The 18,232-nt window shown below is 35.1% G+C and overlaps 1 protein-coding gene across 3 annotated transcripts in view; it reads right to left on the bottom strand.

Annotated features, from left to right (window-relative positions):
• atp10d (ATPase phospholipid transporting 10D) overlaps positions 1-18,232 on the bottom strand; it is a 61,900-nt gene that overhangs the window by 32,088 nt on the left and 11,580 nt on the right. For 2 of the 3 annotated variants that reach the window (XR_015505392.1, XM_087278431.1), the window contains exons 4-9: positions 8,450-8,654; positions 5,613-5,698; positions 5,387-5,493; positions 5,151-5,282; positions 4,950-5,062; positions 130-382 (exon numbers count right to left, since the gene is read on the bottom strand). Coding sequence is in view for 2 of the 3 variants with exons in the window: in XM_087278431.1 (XP_087134557.1) it covers positions 130-382; positions 4,950-5,062; positions 5,151-5,282; positions 5,387-5,493; positions 5,613-5,698; positions 8,450-8,654 (896 nt within the window). In the remaining variant the exon portion in view is untranslated. 3 annotated transcript variants of the gene reach the window in all.

Raw genomic sequence — 18,232 nt, 5'->3', positions numbered from 1 at the left:
GGCTGGCTATATTCACACACTGCATAACAGGTCCCCTTTAGAGGAAGACATTCACCTTTTTTTTTTCAGAAATGGCACATGCACAAGATCAGTGTGGTGTATTTGAATGCTGTTGTGAAAAGCACTGACCGTTCTCATGGTGGGGATACTCGGTTCCTGCAACGGTGCAGCGGCGGAACAGCATGCGGTTCTCCGTGAGGGTTCCTGTCTTGTCGGAGAACAGGTACTGGATCTGTCCCAGGTCTTCTGTGATGTTCAAAGCTCTGCACTGCACTCCTGTGTCCAATACTGGGTTATACAGATCTAAATCATTCTGAATAAAATAAATCTGTCCCAGCTTCACTATCTCTATCGACACATAGAGGGAGATGGGAATCAGCACCTAAAACACAGAGAAAAATGTCAGATACTCTAGGTAAATACTTCAGTAAGCTTATAACTCAGGCAAGACGTTTTGTGGTCCAGGGTCACATTTATAATATTTTAAAGCGTTTTAGTTGCATAGACTTCTTCAGTCCTGAAACACAGAGGAGACAGAGCTGTCTGTGTAGCAGGTCTGCATTTATGGAACACTTTGTCCCTTGTTAGAATGGCTCCATCATTATTTATTTTGAAATCACTGCTAAAAATTTACCTGTTCGACTTGGCCTTTTAATATTTTTATGACAGTTTTTTCTATTGCTTCATTTTTAAACATATTCAGTCATTTCTCTTGTTTTTTTAATCTGCCTCTATATTTTACTCTGTCTTATGTACAGCACTTTGGTCAAAATGTGGTTTCAAAATGTGCTTTACAAATAAATGAATTTAAACTTAACTTCCAGGGCAATTACTGATTACAGAATTTAAATATTGGGGTGAAAAATGCTTTTATGTTCAAACCTTTTTATTGAATTTGAATAACATATTATTAGTAATAAAAGTTGACTAAGATTAATACATGGAATGTCTTGCTAGCTTATGAAGTAACTAATGCAAACAATCTAGACCTGTGTGGTAACGCTCCTTTTGAAGCTTTTTTTTTAAATGTATTTTGTTTGATGTTTGAGAAAATATAAGGGGTCATTACCTTTATCAATTATTTTATTTTTTTATACTTTTTTTAATGAACTTTACCATAAAAAAGATCCAATAATGTGACAACACAAAACTACTTTTAATAATATTCAAATTATTAAAATATAATAATTTGCGATTTATCTTCGTTGGTGAACACTTTTTATTTAGGTTTTCTAATTTTATATGAAATTATGAACAATATTATTTTCTAAATGAACTTGATGGACATTTCCAACAAAGGGGCACTTTAAGCCTGTCACACTAAAGTCTGATTTACACTTGATATATTTGTTAGTTTGCTTGAGTGCGTGCAAATGTGACATCATCGTGGAGTTTGTGGAAGTTTGCTTTAGGTGCGCGCAACCAACTGGAGTGAACAGTTTGCATGGCACCGCAAAATATAAAACACTTTGAAGAGATTTTATCTGAAACAAATACAACTGTACAGACATCTTTATAATCCATCCATGCGTGATCATACAGAAAATATGACCAATAATTCCTGGCTAGAAATTGCAACAGTCGTGGGAAAGGAAAGACGTTTTTGTAAAAAAGTTAAGAAAAACTTGAGGGATAAGTTTGTTGAAACCAAAAAGAGAGGTCATGGCAACAGTGGAGACCCATGTGATTTTAATCAACAATTACAGAACATGTTTTTCCGCCATTCATAGGTTTTACACTGATGTTTTTATTACAATTTAAAATAAATACAAAAATTGAATAGCTACAAAACTAAAATGAAGAAACAAAATTATTTCTTTGATAACTGGAAAAGAATATTTAAACCTCTGTAAACCATCGGTTTACAATATATTGATGCCCTGTTTTTCTAGGCTTTATTTGTGATAATGGTCAGGAATGTCAAACCATTATTGTCTTTTTAGCATATAAGTAAAGGACAAACTAGCCAGACAGTAATATGTGAATTGTTGAGTGGGCTAAATCTTTAAAACACTGTCAGTATTTTTTAGTAAGTGTACTTTTTTGGCTTTTATTCTTGCCATAATTAAAATATATTTGTAGAGCAACCCATGTTTTGTTGTCTTTAATATTTAAGTTATATGATATAACAAAATTGAACAAAAGAAATATGAACAAAAGCAAGTGAAGCATCAAAGTTTGATTTTTAAAATCTTGAACGGTTATAAAATCTAATCTAATCTAATCATTAATATAAATAATAAAAATAATTAGTTTAAAAATCTTGAATGATATAAATGATTTGAGGTAGTTCTGGAAACTTCTTTCCTCTGTTTATCCGTCTGATTTTACGGTGTGTTCCTTTTGACCACCTCCTGTTCTTTTAAAGCAGTGGTTCTCAAACTTTTTTTACCAAGTACCACCTCAGAAAAAAATTGTCTCTCCAAGTACCACCATAATGACTAGTATTGAAATAAAGTAGCGTGGTTGGCCAAATTAAGCAGCTACAGCACTGCACAGTTCGAGACATATTCATTCAACAAATTTATATTCCATACAAAATATGAAGCTGATCAGTCGGTTCTTATCAAATGACTCGCTGTGCGGCATTCTGAAAAGTTACGATGTTTTCAACTGGGGACGTCTGGAATATGCAAGCGCATCATGCTGCAGTTCTTACTCATTTTGCTAGCCTGTGGGTTAAATTTTGCCACTCAAGTGACCGAGATGTAACACGAGAATGCGGTCATTTTTCAAAATAAAAGATTTTTCAAAATAAATGATCGTTCTGACTCAGAACATCAATAAAATGGAAATAATTCATGATTTTTTTTGTGGGGCCTGGTACCAATTGATCTATAAACCGGTGCCGGTCTGTGGCCCGAGGGTTGGGGACCACTGCTCTAGCACGAATCTCCTCTGCAAGCACCAGGCACCTCTTTCTCTAGTTCTGCGCCAATTGAATTGATTTTTAGCAGCTGATGGCACGGTGCACTTAAGTAAACATTTCAAGCACAGCGCGTTGATTGTAGGCTTTAGAGAACAGCCAATGTTGATCATATCAGTGTTATCGTACTCATCAAATTATTCAAATTGTATTATTATTTTCTTTCATTACTCAGTGATTCCACCGCGTACCACTAGAAGCAAGCCTGCGTACCGTCCCACTAGTGGTACGTGTACCACAGTTTGAGAACCACTGTTTTAAAGAATATCACATCGGTGAACGTGTCAAGTATAAAAGCCTTGTCCATTTCGTGAGGTGCGCGCACAATCAGTGAAGGTCTGCGACAAGGCATAAGGCAAAAGTCTATATCAGCCTTAAAAGATGACAAAACTTCATTTTATAGTTGTTCAAAAAATTAAACATGTACAAAAATCTGAGACATAAGCTTGCACAGCTTCAGTCACATGATCTTGAGTTTTAAAACTAAATTTTCAGTGGAAACACCATAGTACATGGTGACAAGTGACAAAATGTTGCAGTGACAAAATGTTCCTATGTTTGTAAAAATATGTACAGTTAAAACCAGAAGTTTACATACACTGTATAAAAAGCACATAACCATTTAAAAAAAAAGTCTGATGTTAATGTGACTTTTCTCTTTTAGGTAAGTTAGGATTATCAAATTTGTTTCTGTTATGCTTAATAGCACAATAATGAGAGAGATGTTTTTTGAGAAATTGTTATAAGTTTCTTAAAAGTCAAGTTTACATACAATAAGATTATTATGCCCTTATTTTGACACCATCTTAACTGTGAAGTATGGGGGCGGCAGCATCATGTTGTAGAGTTGTTTTCCTGCAAGGGGGACTGTTCTACTTCATAGCATAGATGGCATCATGAAGAAAAAATATTATGTAGAAATACTGAAGCACCATCTTAAGACATCAGCCAGGAAATTAAAACTTGACCACAAATGGGTCTTTAAAACAGACCATGACCCTAAGCATACTGCCAAATTAGTTAAAATGTGCTTTAAGGACAACCGAGTGAATGTTTTGGAGTGGCTATCACAAAGCCCTGAGCTCAATCCAATACAAAATTTGTGGGCAGAGTTAAAAAAACTTGTGCGAGCAAGACTAACAAATCTGACTCAGTTACACCAATTCTGTCAGGAGGAATGGGCCAAAACACCTTCAAACTATTGTGAAAAGCTTGTGGAAGGATACCTAAAACATGTGACCAAAGTTATACAGTTTAAAAGCAAAGCTAATAAAAAAAAAAAACAAGGAAATGTATGTAAACTTTTGGCTGTCTAAAAATTTATTTAAAAATTCTCTAAAAATTTGTCTAATTTCTCTGCCATTTAGCAAATGTAAATAATTTAGGTAACCCTAACAGGCCTAAAATAGGTCAGTGTTACTGACCAGGTAACCAGGTCAGTGTTTTTACACGTTTCATTTTTTGAACAACTATAAAATAAAGTTTTGTCATCCTTTAAGGCTGATATATACTTTTGCCTTATGCCTTGTCGCAGACCTTCACTGATTGTGTGCGCACCTCACGGAATGGATGAGGCTTTTATTCTTGACGTGTCATTTATCATGATTTACCATCAGACAAAAATGGCTATGTTCCTTTTTTTAAGAGTGTACTGTAAATTTCTGGTTTTAACTGTATATGGATGAAAAAAAATGGCCTTTTACTAAAATAGCCACTTTTAAATTAGGTCTAAGGTATCATCAATGGTATTTTTAATTGATAAGAGCTGTAATACATTAAGAATGTCACACCATGGGACACTTTTGAGTTTTGGCTCAATAATGTAAAAAAAATCTAATAACAAAGCAGCATTTATAACAAAAGATCCAAGAAATGTTTAACCATTTACTGCATTCCAAATGATGACAATACTAGTTACATTTATTTTTGTCCTGTGTGACCGTGAAAAATGCACTGTCATGACAACATCAACAACCCAGCATGATGTTTGTGAAGATGTCAGGAATTACTCATTATCACTCACCTGCAGAACAATGATCATAGTCCAGAACATGTAAAAGGCCGCAAGCGCAGGGTGTGTGTTATCAGGAATCATGAAGATGGGATCCTCCAGCTCACTTAACCAAAGACCGTGACCTAAACATCACAACCACATGTTCACTAAACCCAAGGAAAGTTTATTCAGGTTTAAAAGCTGTATGTGTATGTCGACCGTAACACTGACCGATAGCAGCAATAAAGCACATGAGCAGCAGTAAAGCGACGCTCCAGAGGACGTCCAAGTTGAGTCTGCGCTCCAGTTTACTTCTTTTATAGCGTGGCCCGCTGTTATTCTGCATTGCTTTTGTCTCATGACCTGCAGACACGCACATATAAGCTCTTTTATTGCTCTTTATCTTTTAACAATAGTCTTATATCATATCTGAATTTGATCCCTGAGCAAGAAGATGGAAAAGTGACCTGCATAGACCACAATGCCGATGACAGTCTCAGTGTTTCTCACAGTGCAGCTCCTCAGCAGAAGGTTTTCGCTGTGAAGTCCAACACGAACTTTACCCGGATGCTCCCTGTGTATACAGGAAACAAAATGTCACTATTGTGTTCGTTCAAATAAGCTCAACAGAGAGTATTGGGCCTCGTGTTTATCACTTACAGATTATCACTTACAGAGATTTTTTGTACTCACATGAAGCCTCGGAAACGTCGCAGGTCATTGTTGGGATTTTCACACTCAATGCGGCTGCTGAAGTTTTCTGGAACAAATTCGGCTCCCTAAGGGAGATCACATGGGCATAGACTTTACACAAAATTTGCTCAATGAGGGCTTTCACTAAAGTATTTATGCTAAACCATCTAATAAGTAATTATGAAATCAAAAATTAACCACTGGCATTTATGGAACACTGCAGTTTTTATTAAAAATTAGCTATGCGAGCAAGATCTTATTATTTGTTAGTTTGTGTGTCCCCAATTTTTCAATAAAATAACTTAGTCTCTCTAAAAAGGCCTCTTTTCTTCTCTTGTATGATGTACTTACTTTCTACAGGTTTTCTCAAGTAAAATTTCAGACCTTTAAGACCATTATAAATGAAATTTCAGACTTACACAAGGCTAAACGCTTTTTTAAGGCCCAGTTTAAAAATTTAAAAACATTTTTTAAAAATGTTATTGTAAGGAAGATAATTAAACCATATTGGTAAATAATTAAAAGTATTGGTAAAAATGCTTATGTTAAAACTTTTATTGAGATGGAACATTAGTGATGGGATGGGTGTTTGCCTGATTGGGTGTAGCATTAAACCGATACAGGAAAATTAAGACCTTTTTAAAATGATTTAAGACCTACAAGACAATATTTCAATGAATTTAAGACTTTTTAAAGCCTAAATTTTTTTTTTTCAAAATGTATGACTTTTTAATACCCCTGTTACTAGTGAGGGCTAGCAAACAAAAACCCTCCCATCATTTCCAAAAGAGAAAATCAAGATTCACTCGTTTAAAAAGCTGTTTCTTTCACATGTACATCACAATAGGAAAGAAGGTTTTTTCAACTTTTGTTTGCCAACTTTTAGAATGTCAGTAATTATTAAAACTATTTATTTTTATTTTCATAATGAGCGCTCTTCTTTGTGCCTGACATAAAAAAAACTAAAATTATCTTCTACATGAAGTACTGTACATTATTTTATATATATATAAAATCAACGGATTTAAAAACAAAACACACTGACCTTATAAATATAACAAAAAAGCAAGTCACATCTGACTGTAAACCACACACTAAGGGCCCTATCATACACCCAGCGCAATAAGGTGCAAGATGTGTATTTTTCCATCCTTAAATTAGCAAAAGTGGATTCGGACATGCCCGTAATGCTTTTGCACCATGCGCTTCAAGCCTGGTTCATACTTCTGTGTCAAGTGACTGGCGTAACCCATGGTGCATGCAGCGCGCGTAGCTTTGCATTTATACTTCTGCACGCTGTTTCGGTTGTTCTGCAATAACACTTCCGAAACACTAGTTGGCAGTGAGGTGTTAATGTTCCTCTGTGTCGAGTTTCTTCGCTGGTGTTTTGTTTTTTCTGAACGCTTCCTGAATGTACAAGTGGCTCAAATTCGCTTATTTTGAGGCACGAACTGCTTTAACACAAAAACACAAAACAAAACTTTCCATCCGGAGCTCCTTCACGGGACTCCACACATGTAAACAATCGTTCTATCTGGCTCGCACAGCTATTGGTCCCAGACTCGTCAGCGCTACCAAGCCGACCAATCACAGAGCTTGCACTACTTGTCGTTGCGTCAGCTTTGCAACGTCACGTTTTGATAGGCTAGATCACAGGTGTCAAACTCAGTTCCAAAAGGGCCGCAGCTCTGCACAGTTCAGTGCCAACCCTAATTAAACACACCTGATCAAACTAACTGAGTCCTTTAGGCTTGTTTGAAACCTACAGGTAAGTGTGTTGGAGCAGGGTTGGAACTAAACTGTGCAGGGCTTCGCCCCTCCAGGAATTGTGTTGTACAGCCCTGGGCTAGATCATTAAAATAGAGCCTGGTATGCTTGGATGGGTGTTTGCCCGATTAGATAGCTTTACATGGATAAAGGAAAATTATGATCTTTTTAAAATGATTTAAGACATACAAAACAATATTTCAGTGAATTTAAGTGAATTTTACTTTTTAAAGCCTACAATTTTTTATTTAAAACTCAATTCAGACTTTTTAAGACCCTACGAATACCCTGTAACTAGTGAGGACAACAACAATCTAATCAAAATCAAGATTCACTTGTTTAAAAAGCTGTTTCTTTCAGATGTCCATCATAATAGGAAAGACGATTTTTATAACTTTAGTCTCATGTCGACGTTTAGAAGTTCTGCAATGAGTAAAATTATTTATTTCTCATTTTTATAATGAGCCCCCTACTTTATACCTCACATAAAAATCATCTTCTAGAAGAACTACATTATTTATATGTATAAAATTAACAGACTTGAAGACAAAACACACTTAAAAATAAAAAAACAAATTGCATCTAAATTGCACTAAGAAAATAAACTAAATGAAAAACACACACACACACACACATATATATATATATATATATATATATATATATATATATATATATGTAGTTTACTTTAATCCTTAGGATTTAGTTTACCTATATTTACAAATGTAAGTGAAATTTAAAACAATTAAGCTGTCCCCAAAACACCTCAAGAATTTTGTTGTTTCATGTAATTTTAAATAAGTAGTTTGAAGAACCAGCAAACTTAATTTTTGTGTATAAAACAGCAAAATATTGTAGATGCATTTATTTTAATTAACTTTTTAATGAAAATAATCAGGTCTAAAGTGAAACTAAAAGTAGCAGCCTATGTGAAGTGCACTACACAAACACACATTTAGCATGTTGACTGAATAAGACACTTTAAATAGCCAGCAGAACATTTCAAATGATCAGAAATGCTACTTTTAAACTGTAAAATTTGGATCATTTATGGTGCTGAAGTTGCTCACCTGTTGTGTCAGGTCCCGGACCACCTGCCTCTGTTTGAGGTTGGTTTCTCCATCCAGGTTGGCCGTCTCAATGTGACACACTCCGTTCGAATCAGACGAGTGCAGCAGCACCATATCAGCAGGAATGATCTCATTACAGCAGAGACGAACCAGATCCCCGACACACACCTCTGCCCAGCGACGCTCCACATATCTCTGCTGCTTTCTTCAAAGCAAACACATAACACAGTTTAGCTACTCATATTTGAAACATTATATAAGATGTGTCAACATAAATGGCTCTACAGAAAAAAATCTGACTGTTTACCAAGGATGCATAAAGTGAGCCATAAAAAAATGTTAACAGAGCACTACTTCCGTAATTGTTCTGAATTTCTCAAAAGTAAATTTAATAAAAGGATATCTTGAAAATTAGGCATTTCATTAAATATACAGCGATTAAATGTTAAAAGTATGATGGAAATGGTCCAATTTATGGTATGACTTTACTTTTGTTAGTTTAAAGGTCCTGTGATGTGCTTTTAATTGTGCATTTTTTATTCAATGTTTTACGTAATCTATACTGAAAGTTGAAATCAGGGCTGGACATATTGTCCAGCTTCACCCTTTTGAAAAACAGCCAGTAGCATTTGTTTTATAACAGCTCTACCAGTGAAAGTGAGATCATTTTAGTGTGTGTGTATACTGTTTATTCTATTAGAGCTCATTTTATATAAAAAAAATAAATGGATGAAAACAATTTACGATTGAGCCATTAAAATGTCATTCAGTGAACAAAAGTTGATATAGAAAAGAAATATCACAATATTCAATCATAATTTAATGACATTTAGGGCTCTATTTTTATGATCTAGGTGCAAAGTATAAAGCGCATGGCGCTGAATTATTAAGGGTGTTTCAGAATCCACTTTTGCTATTTTAAGGATGGAAAAATATGCTTTGCGCCAAGGCACATGGTCTAACAGGGTTCTGTTTATTCTCTTAATGAGTTATGGGTGTTTTGAGCATAACGTGCATTAAACCAATCAAAGTCTCATCTCACAATCTCTTTAAGAGTCAGTTGTGTCACACCATGGCACATTTGCAATTTACAAAATGGACTTTGTAAGTGGAAAAATTGAATGGAGAAACGGAACGCTTCACTAGGTGAAAAACAGAGACCATCTGCACGAGGATAAATAATGAGCATCCTCCATTTGGCCTCTTTACTTTGCAACTACTCTTTACACTTTTACTTTCGTGGATAAGGAAACTATGTAAACTCACTCCACTGAATACATCCATTAGCCTATATATTTAATTTAGTTTGTTAAGCACAAAGATTTGTTTCAAATCAGTTTCTAAATTCAGTTCTAATTTCCAGCAAACAAATAAATGAACAATAATAACGAAGTGTGGTAAAAAAAAAAACGAGTTATATATAAACACCTCCTTTTTTGTATGCCCCATATGGTGATGCATACGTCTCCAAACAGGTGGACAAATCTAAACTTGTTATTAAAACAAATATAAATATGCATAAAATAAATACTACTACTACTAATAAAAACATTATACAAATGCAAATTTTCATTAAAAAACTGAAATCCATCTCAGATGAATGCATGAAAGTAGTGTTTTCATATATGTAGTAAATTATTAAACATTTTAATCCTTTCTTTTTTTCCTTTGTAAAGAGATTTGTGTATTGATGTACATCCTGTGTGTATTAAGCCTTTGTACCTGCATAAGCGCATAACTAACATGCTCTGCGCTGGACTTTAGACCAGCCTTTACTATTTCAGTTCTTCAAAATTGTAACGCGCCAACAATGCGCCTTAAACCACCTCCTTTATAGACTGGCACACGCATGAGTCCACAAAGTGCCCCATATGGATTTACTATTTAAACAACATGGTGCAAAATGTGAAAATTGTGCTGGTATATAGGTATGGATTGGGCTGTTCTGAAAATAACAACAAATCATTTTGTTGGGTGTATGATAGGGCGCAAAGACTTTATAAGTTGTCACTATTCTTTGAACGACAAGTTTTTACACATTTGTCAGATTAGAAGTTTTTTTTTTTAACCATTTGAAAAAAATATACAAAAATAAAATTTTATTATGGTCAATATGATTTTATATTTTTTAATAAGCACAGGTCAGAATAAATATAGCATTTTGTGCAATTACATATCTTGATATATTGTGCTTAATAAAGACAACTAATTATTTTCACATTATTTTTAAAAGATCAGAGTTACTTGCATTTAATACGCTTTGTTTTTTTAACAAGTACAGGTCAGAATATGACATTTCATGCATTTACATATCTTGATATATTATGTTTTCCTTTATTTAAAACATCATTACTTTACTTTTACTATAATGTAAAACGCTTTATATCTATTAAAGAATGCATTTAAATTTAAATTCATGCAAACAACAAAAAGAAGAAGTTATATAAATGCTCAGAAGGGTTTATTTTGTGATAACGATTGGCTAAATATTATTCTACAAAATCTGCATGGAGCATAAAAAAACCATTAGAAAATGTGCCAGGACCAACAAATGCAGTTTGAATTATTTGATGTTTGACTGCATGTCTAACCAATTCAATCCAAATCCCTAAAAACTATTCTATTATTATTAAAAACAGCCCTCACATTATTGATGCCACTGAAAACCGGTCTTGCCAGTGATATAACTGGCTGTTTGCAGAACCATTGTGAAACAAAACAAAAAGTGTTCGAGGTATACCTGTAGCATCACACTTGACAAAAACATTTATGCATTTCCAGTAACGCTTTGTTTCTGTGCATTGATGTGCGACTTAAGCATGAAACCCATAGAAATTCTAATATTACAGCATTATGCCTACTGAACTGAACACATGGGCTCGACTGCCATAGTAATCAAGCAAACGCTGCGCTTCATTGTCACCCATAGCAACAGCTCCATAACAGTAAAACTAATATGACCCCCTGCGGCAAGACAATCACACGGGAGCCTTTTAAAACGGAGCCACGTTAACGGCTTAGTTACAGCCAGATGTCAGATAATTCAACATTGTGGTATAATATTTGCCGGGACATTAAAGCAGGAAAGCAAAATATAAACACACACACAAACACACAAGCACATATGAAAGTTCCCACTCTTTGCTGTCTATAGTAGCAACATGCGACAGACCCAAAACTATTCAGGCTATTTTGAGTACAGCAAAAGCATCGGCGTTGATATTTGCACATACAGTACCATTTTTGTCACTTTGCACCACAGTTTTAACATAAACTAAAATGATTGTTTTTATTGTTGTTTAAATTAAACAGGTAAGATGTCCAATAAATCAGTAAACTGAAACTCCAGACGTTTTAAATGCCAGATTCATTTCTGTGTTCCATTAATAAATCCAACATTACAAACTCATATATTTACATATTACTACTTACACATTTACATATTACTTGTTGCTAGCCATAATTTAGCAATGTTTATCATTTTTGTATTGATTATATGCAATTGTTTTTACAAATGAACAAGATTTATACTAAAGTTTATTGTGGACTGTTTGAATAAATGCTTCTTAAAATATGATTTGATCAAGTACTGAAATCATATTGGTTTCATTTATTGATTAATATGGCAAACATGCACATTAAATGTGGTAGTTTCCCACCAAGCAATTTAAAAGACATTCTAATAGCCGTCCAAACACAGACATCTTGGCTAAAACGAGACTAAATTTGGGCTGGCATTGAATATCTTATAGACACCTACCAATAATCCAAAAATAGACAGGAATGACACCTGTGAAGCCAGTTTAACTTGTCTATTTGATGACTAGTCTATTTTGGGACTAGATGTTGATTACATTTTTACTGATGGGCCAAATTTAATGTTTTAGCTAAGGTTTTTACATTTGATTGACAATTACTTACTTACTCTCATGGTTGTTTATATCTAAGCTGATATTTATCAGCACCAAATTGCTGTTTCATAACATCAGATTTTTTTTTTGAGGTGGGTCATTAGCCAAACGATCAATCCCCAACCAAATAACCAGGACATACACACATAGACTATGAAGAATTTAAATTACCCAATTCACCTATAGCACATGTCTTTGGACTTGTGGGGGAAAACGGAGCAGCTGGAGAAAACCCACGCAAACACAGGGAGAACATCAAGACTCGAACCAGCCACCTTCTTGCTATGAGCCAACAGCGCTACCCACTGCGCCATCATGTCACCCTTGATTGGCTATTGTACATTTTAAACTGTCCAATCCAAACTAGGCATGGGACGATAACTTTTAAAAGTATACCGCAGTTTGGAAAAGTCAAGGTTTTAAAACCGTCAAAATTTTCTGTAATATCGTTCCTAGTTTTTGTCTGCAAAATATATATAATAAAGAGAAGGATGAAATAATGTTATTAACCGGTTAACTGTAAACATTTCTGTTCAGAACAATTAAAGTTCATATTGTTTTCTTTTTTTTTTTTCTGTTTCTGCAAAATGTCAATAGTTTCTGTTTTTCGCTTCTATTCCTTGAACTGGTTCAGAGGCCTGATTAAAATACTCTTAAACATACATGGTAAGAGTATATTTTTATTTGAGGACATTAGTTTGGTTGTATTGTACCTTTGTAATTTGCAAAATAGTCTTAAAAAAACAACTTGAAAGAGAATCGGGAGAAAAATCGTAAATTGTGATTTCCCCAGAAAAAAATTGTGATATGATATTTTTTCCATATCGCCAACCCCTTACCTAAGGTATGTGTAATATTTTTATTTACATTTTTGGTTTGTTTTTTTAGGACAGCAGCATTTCCAGCAGAAAAAAAAAATTCAAAAGGTGCCGTTATAAATTGATTCATGATTCACTAGAATTTTTTAGATTGACATGTTTACTACTCCAAAATATTCTAGATTTTTTCAAAAAATAAAATATATTGTTTACCCAGACATTTAAAAAGAATGTATTTTAGAGCAGTAACCACAATACTGTGATACCGTGAAACTGTGATGTTTTTATGCAATATTATCATACCGTCAGAACCTTATACCGGCACATGCCTAATCCAAATGGATAGAAACTGAATGCAACTCAAATGCATACATCTTAAATTTACACCCAAGTATTGTTTTGGTATGTCAATGTAATTCTGAACAAATACTCACTTCTCTACAAGTACACATTACAAAACAATCAAACCGAACAATGTGCTATTGTTCACTATATCACACACAAAATATCCAAAGATCAGACCTCTGATTAAGAGATTTTTCTTCAATTATAATAGGCAAACAGAGTTCAATAATAACTGTACTTCAAGTTAACCATTAACCAGAGCATACATTAATAAAAAGATGACGTGTGTGGGTTACAGCCCGAGATACGGGTTGGAAGAAAAGACACACGCGAGGTAGCCTGAGCCCAACAGCTATGCTTTAGGCCACACAATTTCAAGCAATGCAAATCCAAATGTCCATCTTTAACATGCAAATCCAAATGTCTATATTTGAAGCCAACATTTCTTTCATTTGACACAATCTATGAAGTTACAGAGACACACTTCTTTTAAGACTTGTTTCAACACTGATTTGAGAAACAAACCAACGTGGGGATCAAGAAACTATTAAAAGAAAAATACCTGAGGCACAGCTTAATATGGTGTTCAAAGCAAAAATCTACATACTGTATAACCACTAGATGCATGTATGCACTGCCATGATTCACTTACAGCACATGGTTAAAGCCCAAACTGATGTAAGTAGCTACAGGTTGTGTTTGTTACATCTATATTCTCAATTGTTTTACCTGTCATACACATCGCAAAAGCGGTTATTGACCTGTTGGTCAGACTTCCTCCGACGCTGGTCCTCCCAGAGGTCTTTGATAGCAGTAATAGACATCACAAAAATAATAGGAATGATCGAGATCTCCGGCTGGAATGCATTCACAATAGGCACAAAGTTCAACGCGCTCAAGAAGACAAAGTATACATTGGCAAAACGATGGAGTTGCTCGAAAAGATTCTTAGGGATGAACGACAGGAAGGTGTATTTGGTCGTCCGGACTTTATTCTTGCTGTATGACTGCTGTAATTCCTTTAGCTGTTCGTCTTCAGTCCAACTTGGCAAGATAACCCTTCTGCTTTTGGTCAGATCTTTAGCTGTACCTCCTTGATCTCCGTCCACTGATTGAATCATGGCAGCTGGACTTTTCCGCTCCAAAGACACTGTCTTTAAAAATGGTCCAGCCAATTCTGGCAGTTTCTCAATCCCAATCATGTCCAACAGGTCTCACCATCACTAGTTAAATTCATGTTTTTGATTCAGTCCAAGCCAAGATGTGACACCTGAGAAGTGTTATGCTCTTCAAAACCTTTGTCTCAACTCTAGTGTATGTGTATGTGTATGTGTGTGTGTGTGTGTGTGAGTGTGGCTGAGAAACCTGTAATGATCTATAACATACAGATTGGCCGCTCCTTATCCAGGAAACACTCCCAAGCATCATAAACAAACTAAACTGAGACTTTTATGAGTCAGAGGCAGCTTTCAGACCGAGAAATCCAAGAGCTAGTAAATAAATGACCATTTTGTAGTGTGACGTTTATCTCGGATGGAAAATGCAAGCTGTACCTATAATTTGAGGATCTCTGGACTTTTGAAGCCCAGGTTGATATTGTTATTATTATTATTACCATAAAATTGAATGCATTACTTTATCAAGGCTGCTTTTATTGCATGTTGTAGCTATGTGAGATATGAGATATTTTAGTATTTTACAGTGGCCTAAGTCAAACAGAGACAGAAGGGAAGCAATATGTCCAATGTCAGAGGTCTTTTTACAAGAAATGCTTACTTGTTAGGGGATGGGAGGGGCTTAAGTATGACTTCACAGACTTTCACAACTGCGTTTGAAGTTTCACATCAAGACACTAGAGCTCATTAAAAAAAAAAATACCAAAGCACTGTTCCAGACACAGAAATGTCTTTACATGGAAGACGGTAGAGGAGTACAATCCAATCCAGCTTCTGTAAAGTCAACATTTTGGATAATTTGTTCCAACAGACTTCTAGTGTTTCTAGTGAGGTTGAAGACATTAACCCTTACCCTACTGTGCAGAATAGTAGATCTACATGAGCAAACGTTAGCTTATTCGCAAATAGTAACTTAAACCAGTGGTCAGGGGGATTGGAGAGGTGGTTGCTTGGTGATTTCCAAAATTCATTTTATTAAATTATTTCAATTACCATGTTTTGATTTTTTGGCACAAGGTTAAAGTTTCTCACACCTTTACTGCACTTACATACATTAAAAATAAATACAGGCCACAACTGAACATGAAGGATGGTCTCCAAGTGGCGTTCTTGCAATACACCCTTCATCCATTCAAAGCTCTTACTCTTTAGGGTAAAATTATTGAAGGGATTAGGACATTTCATAATCAAAAAGTGACATAAGGCTCTTCTCAGTTGTCTTGGCTAAAACAAGGATAAATTCGGCTGTCCATGAAAGCCTAATAGATATTTATTAATAGTCCAAAAAGTGTAGACTAGTCAATAAATAGACAGGGATAAATTACTACAAGTGTGAAGACTGTCTAATCTCTGTATTTGATGAATATTGCTAGATTTTCCCTGACAGCCTAATTTAAGCTAAGAAATGTTTGGATGGCTATTTTATATTTTAAACACAAAAACAAGCTTGCCGGGACAGCTCTTCTGTCTTTTTTACCTTTTGGTATGGAGTTACTGCTCTCTTGTAAGAACTAAACATAAGGGTTAGGTGCCTGCTGTCTCAGTCTCATCAAATGGTGGTCGCTTGGTGATTTCCAAAATTCATTTTATTAAATTATTAGAATTACCATATTTTACCCATAACCTCCAGAAGTAAAAAAGTAGTTACTAGTTAAATTAAAAAACAACAACATGCAAATAAAAAGCCACCAGCCTTTCCATTTTTGTGGCCCCTGTAGTGTTTACGTTACATTAAAGACACAGAACATTATTTTTATGGCACTAAGTTAAACTTTCTCACACCTTTACGGCACTCACATACATTAAAAATAAATACAGGCCACAATTGAACATGGAGGATGGTCTTCAAGTGGCCTTCTTGCAATACACCCTTTATTCATTCAAAGCTCTTATTCTTTAGGGTAAAATTATTGAAGGGATTAGGACATTTCATAATCAAACAGTGACATAAGGCTCTTCCCAGATGTCTTGGCTAAAACAAGGTTTATATATTTATAATCACCTCAGAGGATATTGGGGGTCAAGAGACATTGGCATTGTAATTTTGGGTGTCGTGGGCTGAAAAGTTTGGAAACCCCTGACTTAAACCCATACTTTCTTAATGGAATGCTACTTCTTTGACTGTAAGTTAGAAGTGTTTGGCACTTGGTATAACCCTTTAGAAAGTTAAAATGACAAATGGGTTAACCCACAGTCTTGAGGACATAATGGACAAAGGCACACTGCAGCTAGTAATTCTTCAACAAGTCAAGTGCACAATAAATGTCGTAGGGGAAACAATAGGAGCAAAAGAGAATCATTAATTCTAACGGTTAAAGTCCTCAAAATCATACAAGGAAGTTTTGAATAATATGGAAATTATGCAATGTTATTGGAAATGTGCTCCTTGTCAGGGAAGGGCAGTGCTTTGTTAGTGAATCTGTGTCAATAGAAAACACTTAATTAAGACAATAATAATTGGATGTTCTATATGTTGACTACTTATAAGACAAGTTTTGACACATAACAGATGTCAGCTGATGACATGTCATCGCTGGTCTGATGAGCAAGTATGTTAAATTAGCACTGGAGCCTGTCAGGAAGCTAAGAGAACCAGTGTGAAGTAAAAAAAAATGTGATGAAAGCAAGGCAATAATTAAGTCAAGAAGCCTCATGTGCTGAGCTCCAAACAGAATAAATCCTCCTCAGTAGACCACTTCAGAATGAGAACACTCATGTCCGCCTTTCTGAAGAGTCGTTCTCCAAAGTGCTTAAAACTGGTGACTTAATCAGCCCTTCAGTATGAAGGATGCACACTACTGACATGATTCTTCAAATGTTTATGGCCCTATCATACACCCGGCGAAATGTGGTGCAAGGCGCGATGCAATACTTGTTTGCTAGTTTCAGCTAGGCGCAAGAGTCGTTTTGAAGCTTTGCGCCACGCTCTTGAGTCTTTAAATAGCAAATGCATTTGCGCTCATATGTGCGCCCATAGGCGTTCTGGTCTGAAAAGGAAGGCGTTCTGAGGCGCACTGCTGGCGCATTGCTATTTTGAGAAACTATAATAGATTTTTCATTAGACCAAAACAAACCCGGTCTAAACTCCAGCGTAGAGTTGCGCCTCGCTTACACACTGCTTAATAGCCTACACACAAAATGTAGAGCTATACGTAAATATCTTTACATATGAAAAAATTTAAATATTAAGAATAGACCTATATATATAGGATATAATAAGAATATACAGTTGAAGTCAGAATTATTAGCCCCCCTGAATTATTAGGGCCCCTGTTTATTTTTTTCCCTAATTTCTGTTTAACAGGGAAGATTGTTTCAGCACATTTCTAAGCATAATAGTTTTAATTACTCATTTCTAATAACTGATTTATTTTATCTTTGCCATGATGACAGTAAATAATATTTTACTACATATTTTTCAAGACCCTTCTATGCAGCTTAAAGTGACATTTAAAGGCTTAACTAAGTTAATAAGGTGAACTAGGCAGGTTAGGGTAATTAGGCAAGTTATTGTATAATGATGGTTTGTTCTGT

Source organism: Danio rerio, chromosome 13 (genome assembly GCF_052040795.2).
Source record: "Danio rerio strain M-AB ecotype USA chromosome 13, GRCz13ab, whole genome shotgun sequence".
NCBI classification, from domain to species: domain Eukaryota; kingdom Metazoa; phylum Chordata; class Actinopteri; order Cypriniformes; family Danionidae; genus Danio; species Danio rerio.
Note: the sequence above shows the minus strand (reverse complement) of the source record. Positions and strands in the feature narration are given on the sequence as shown.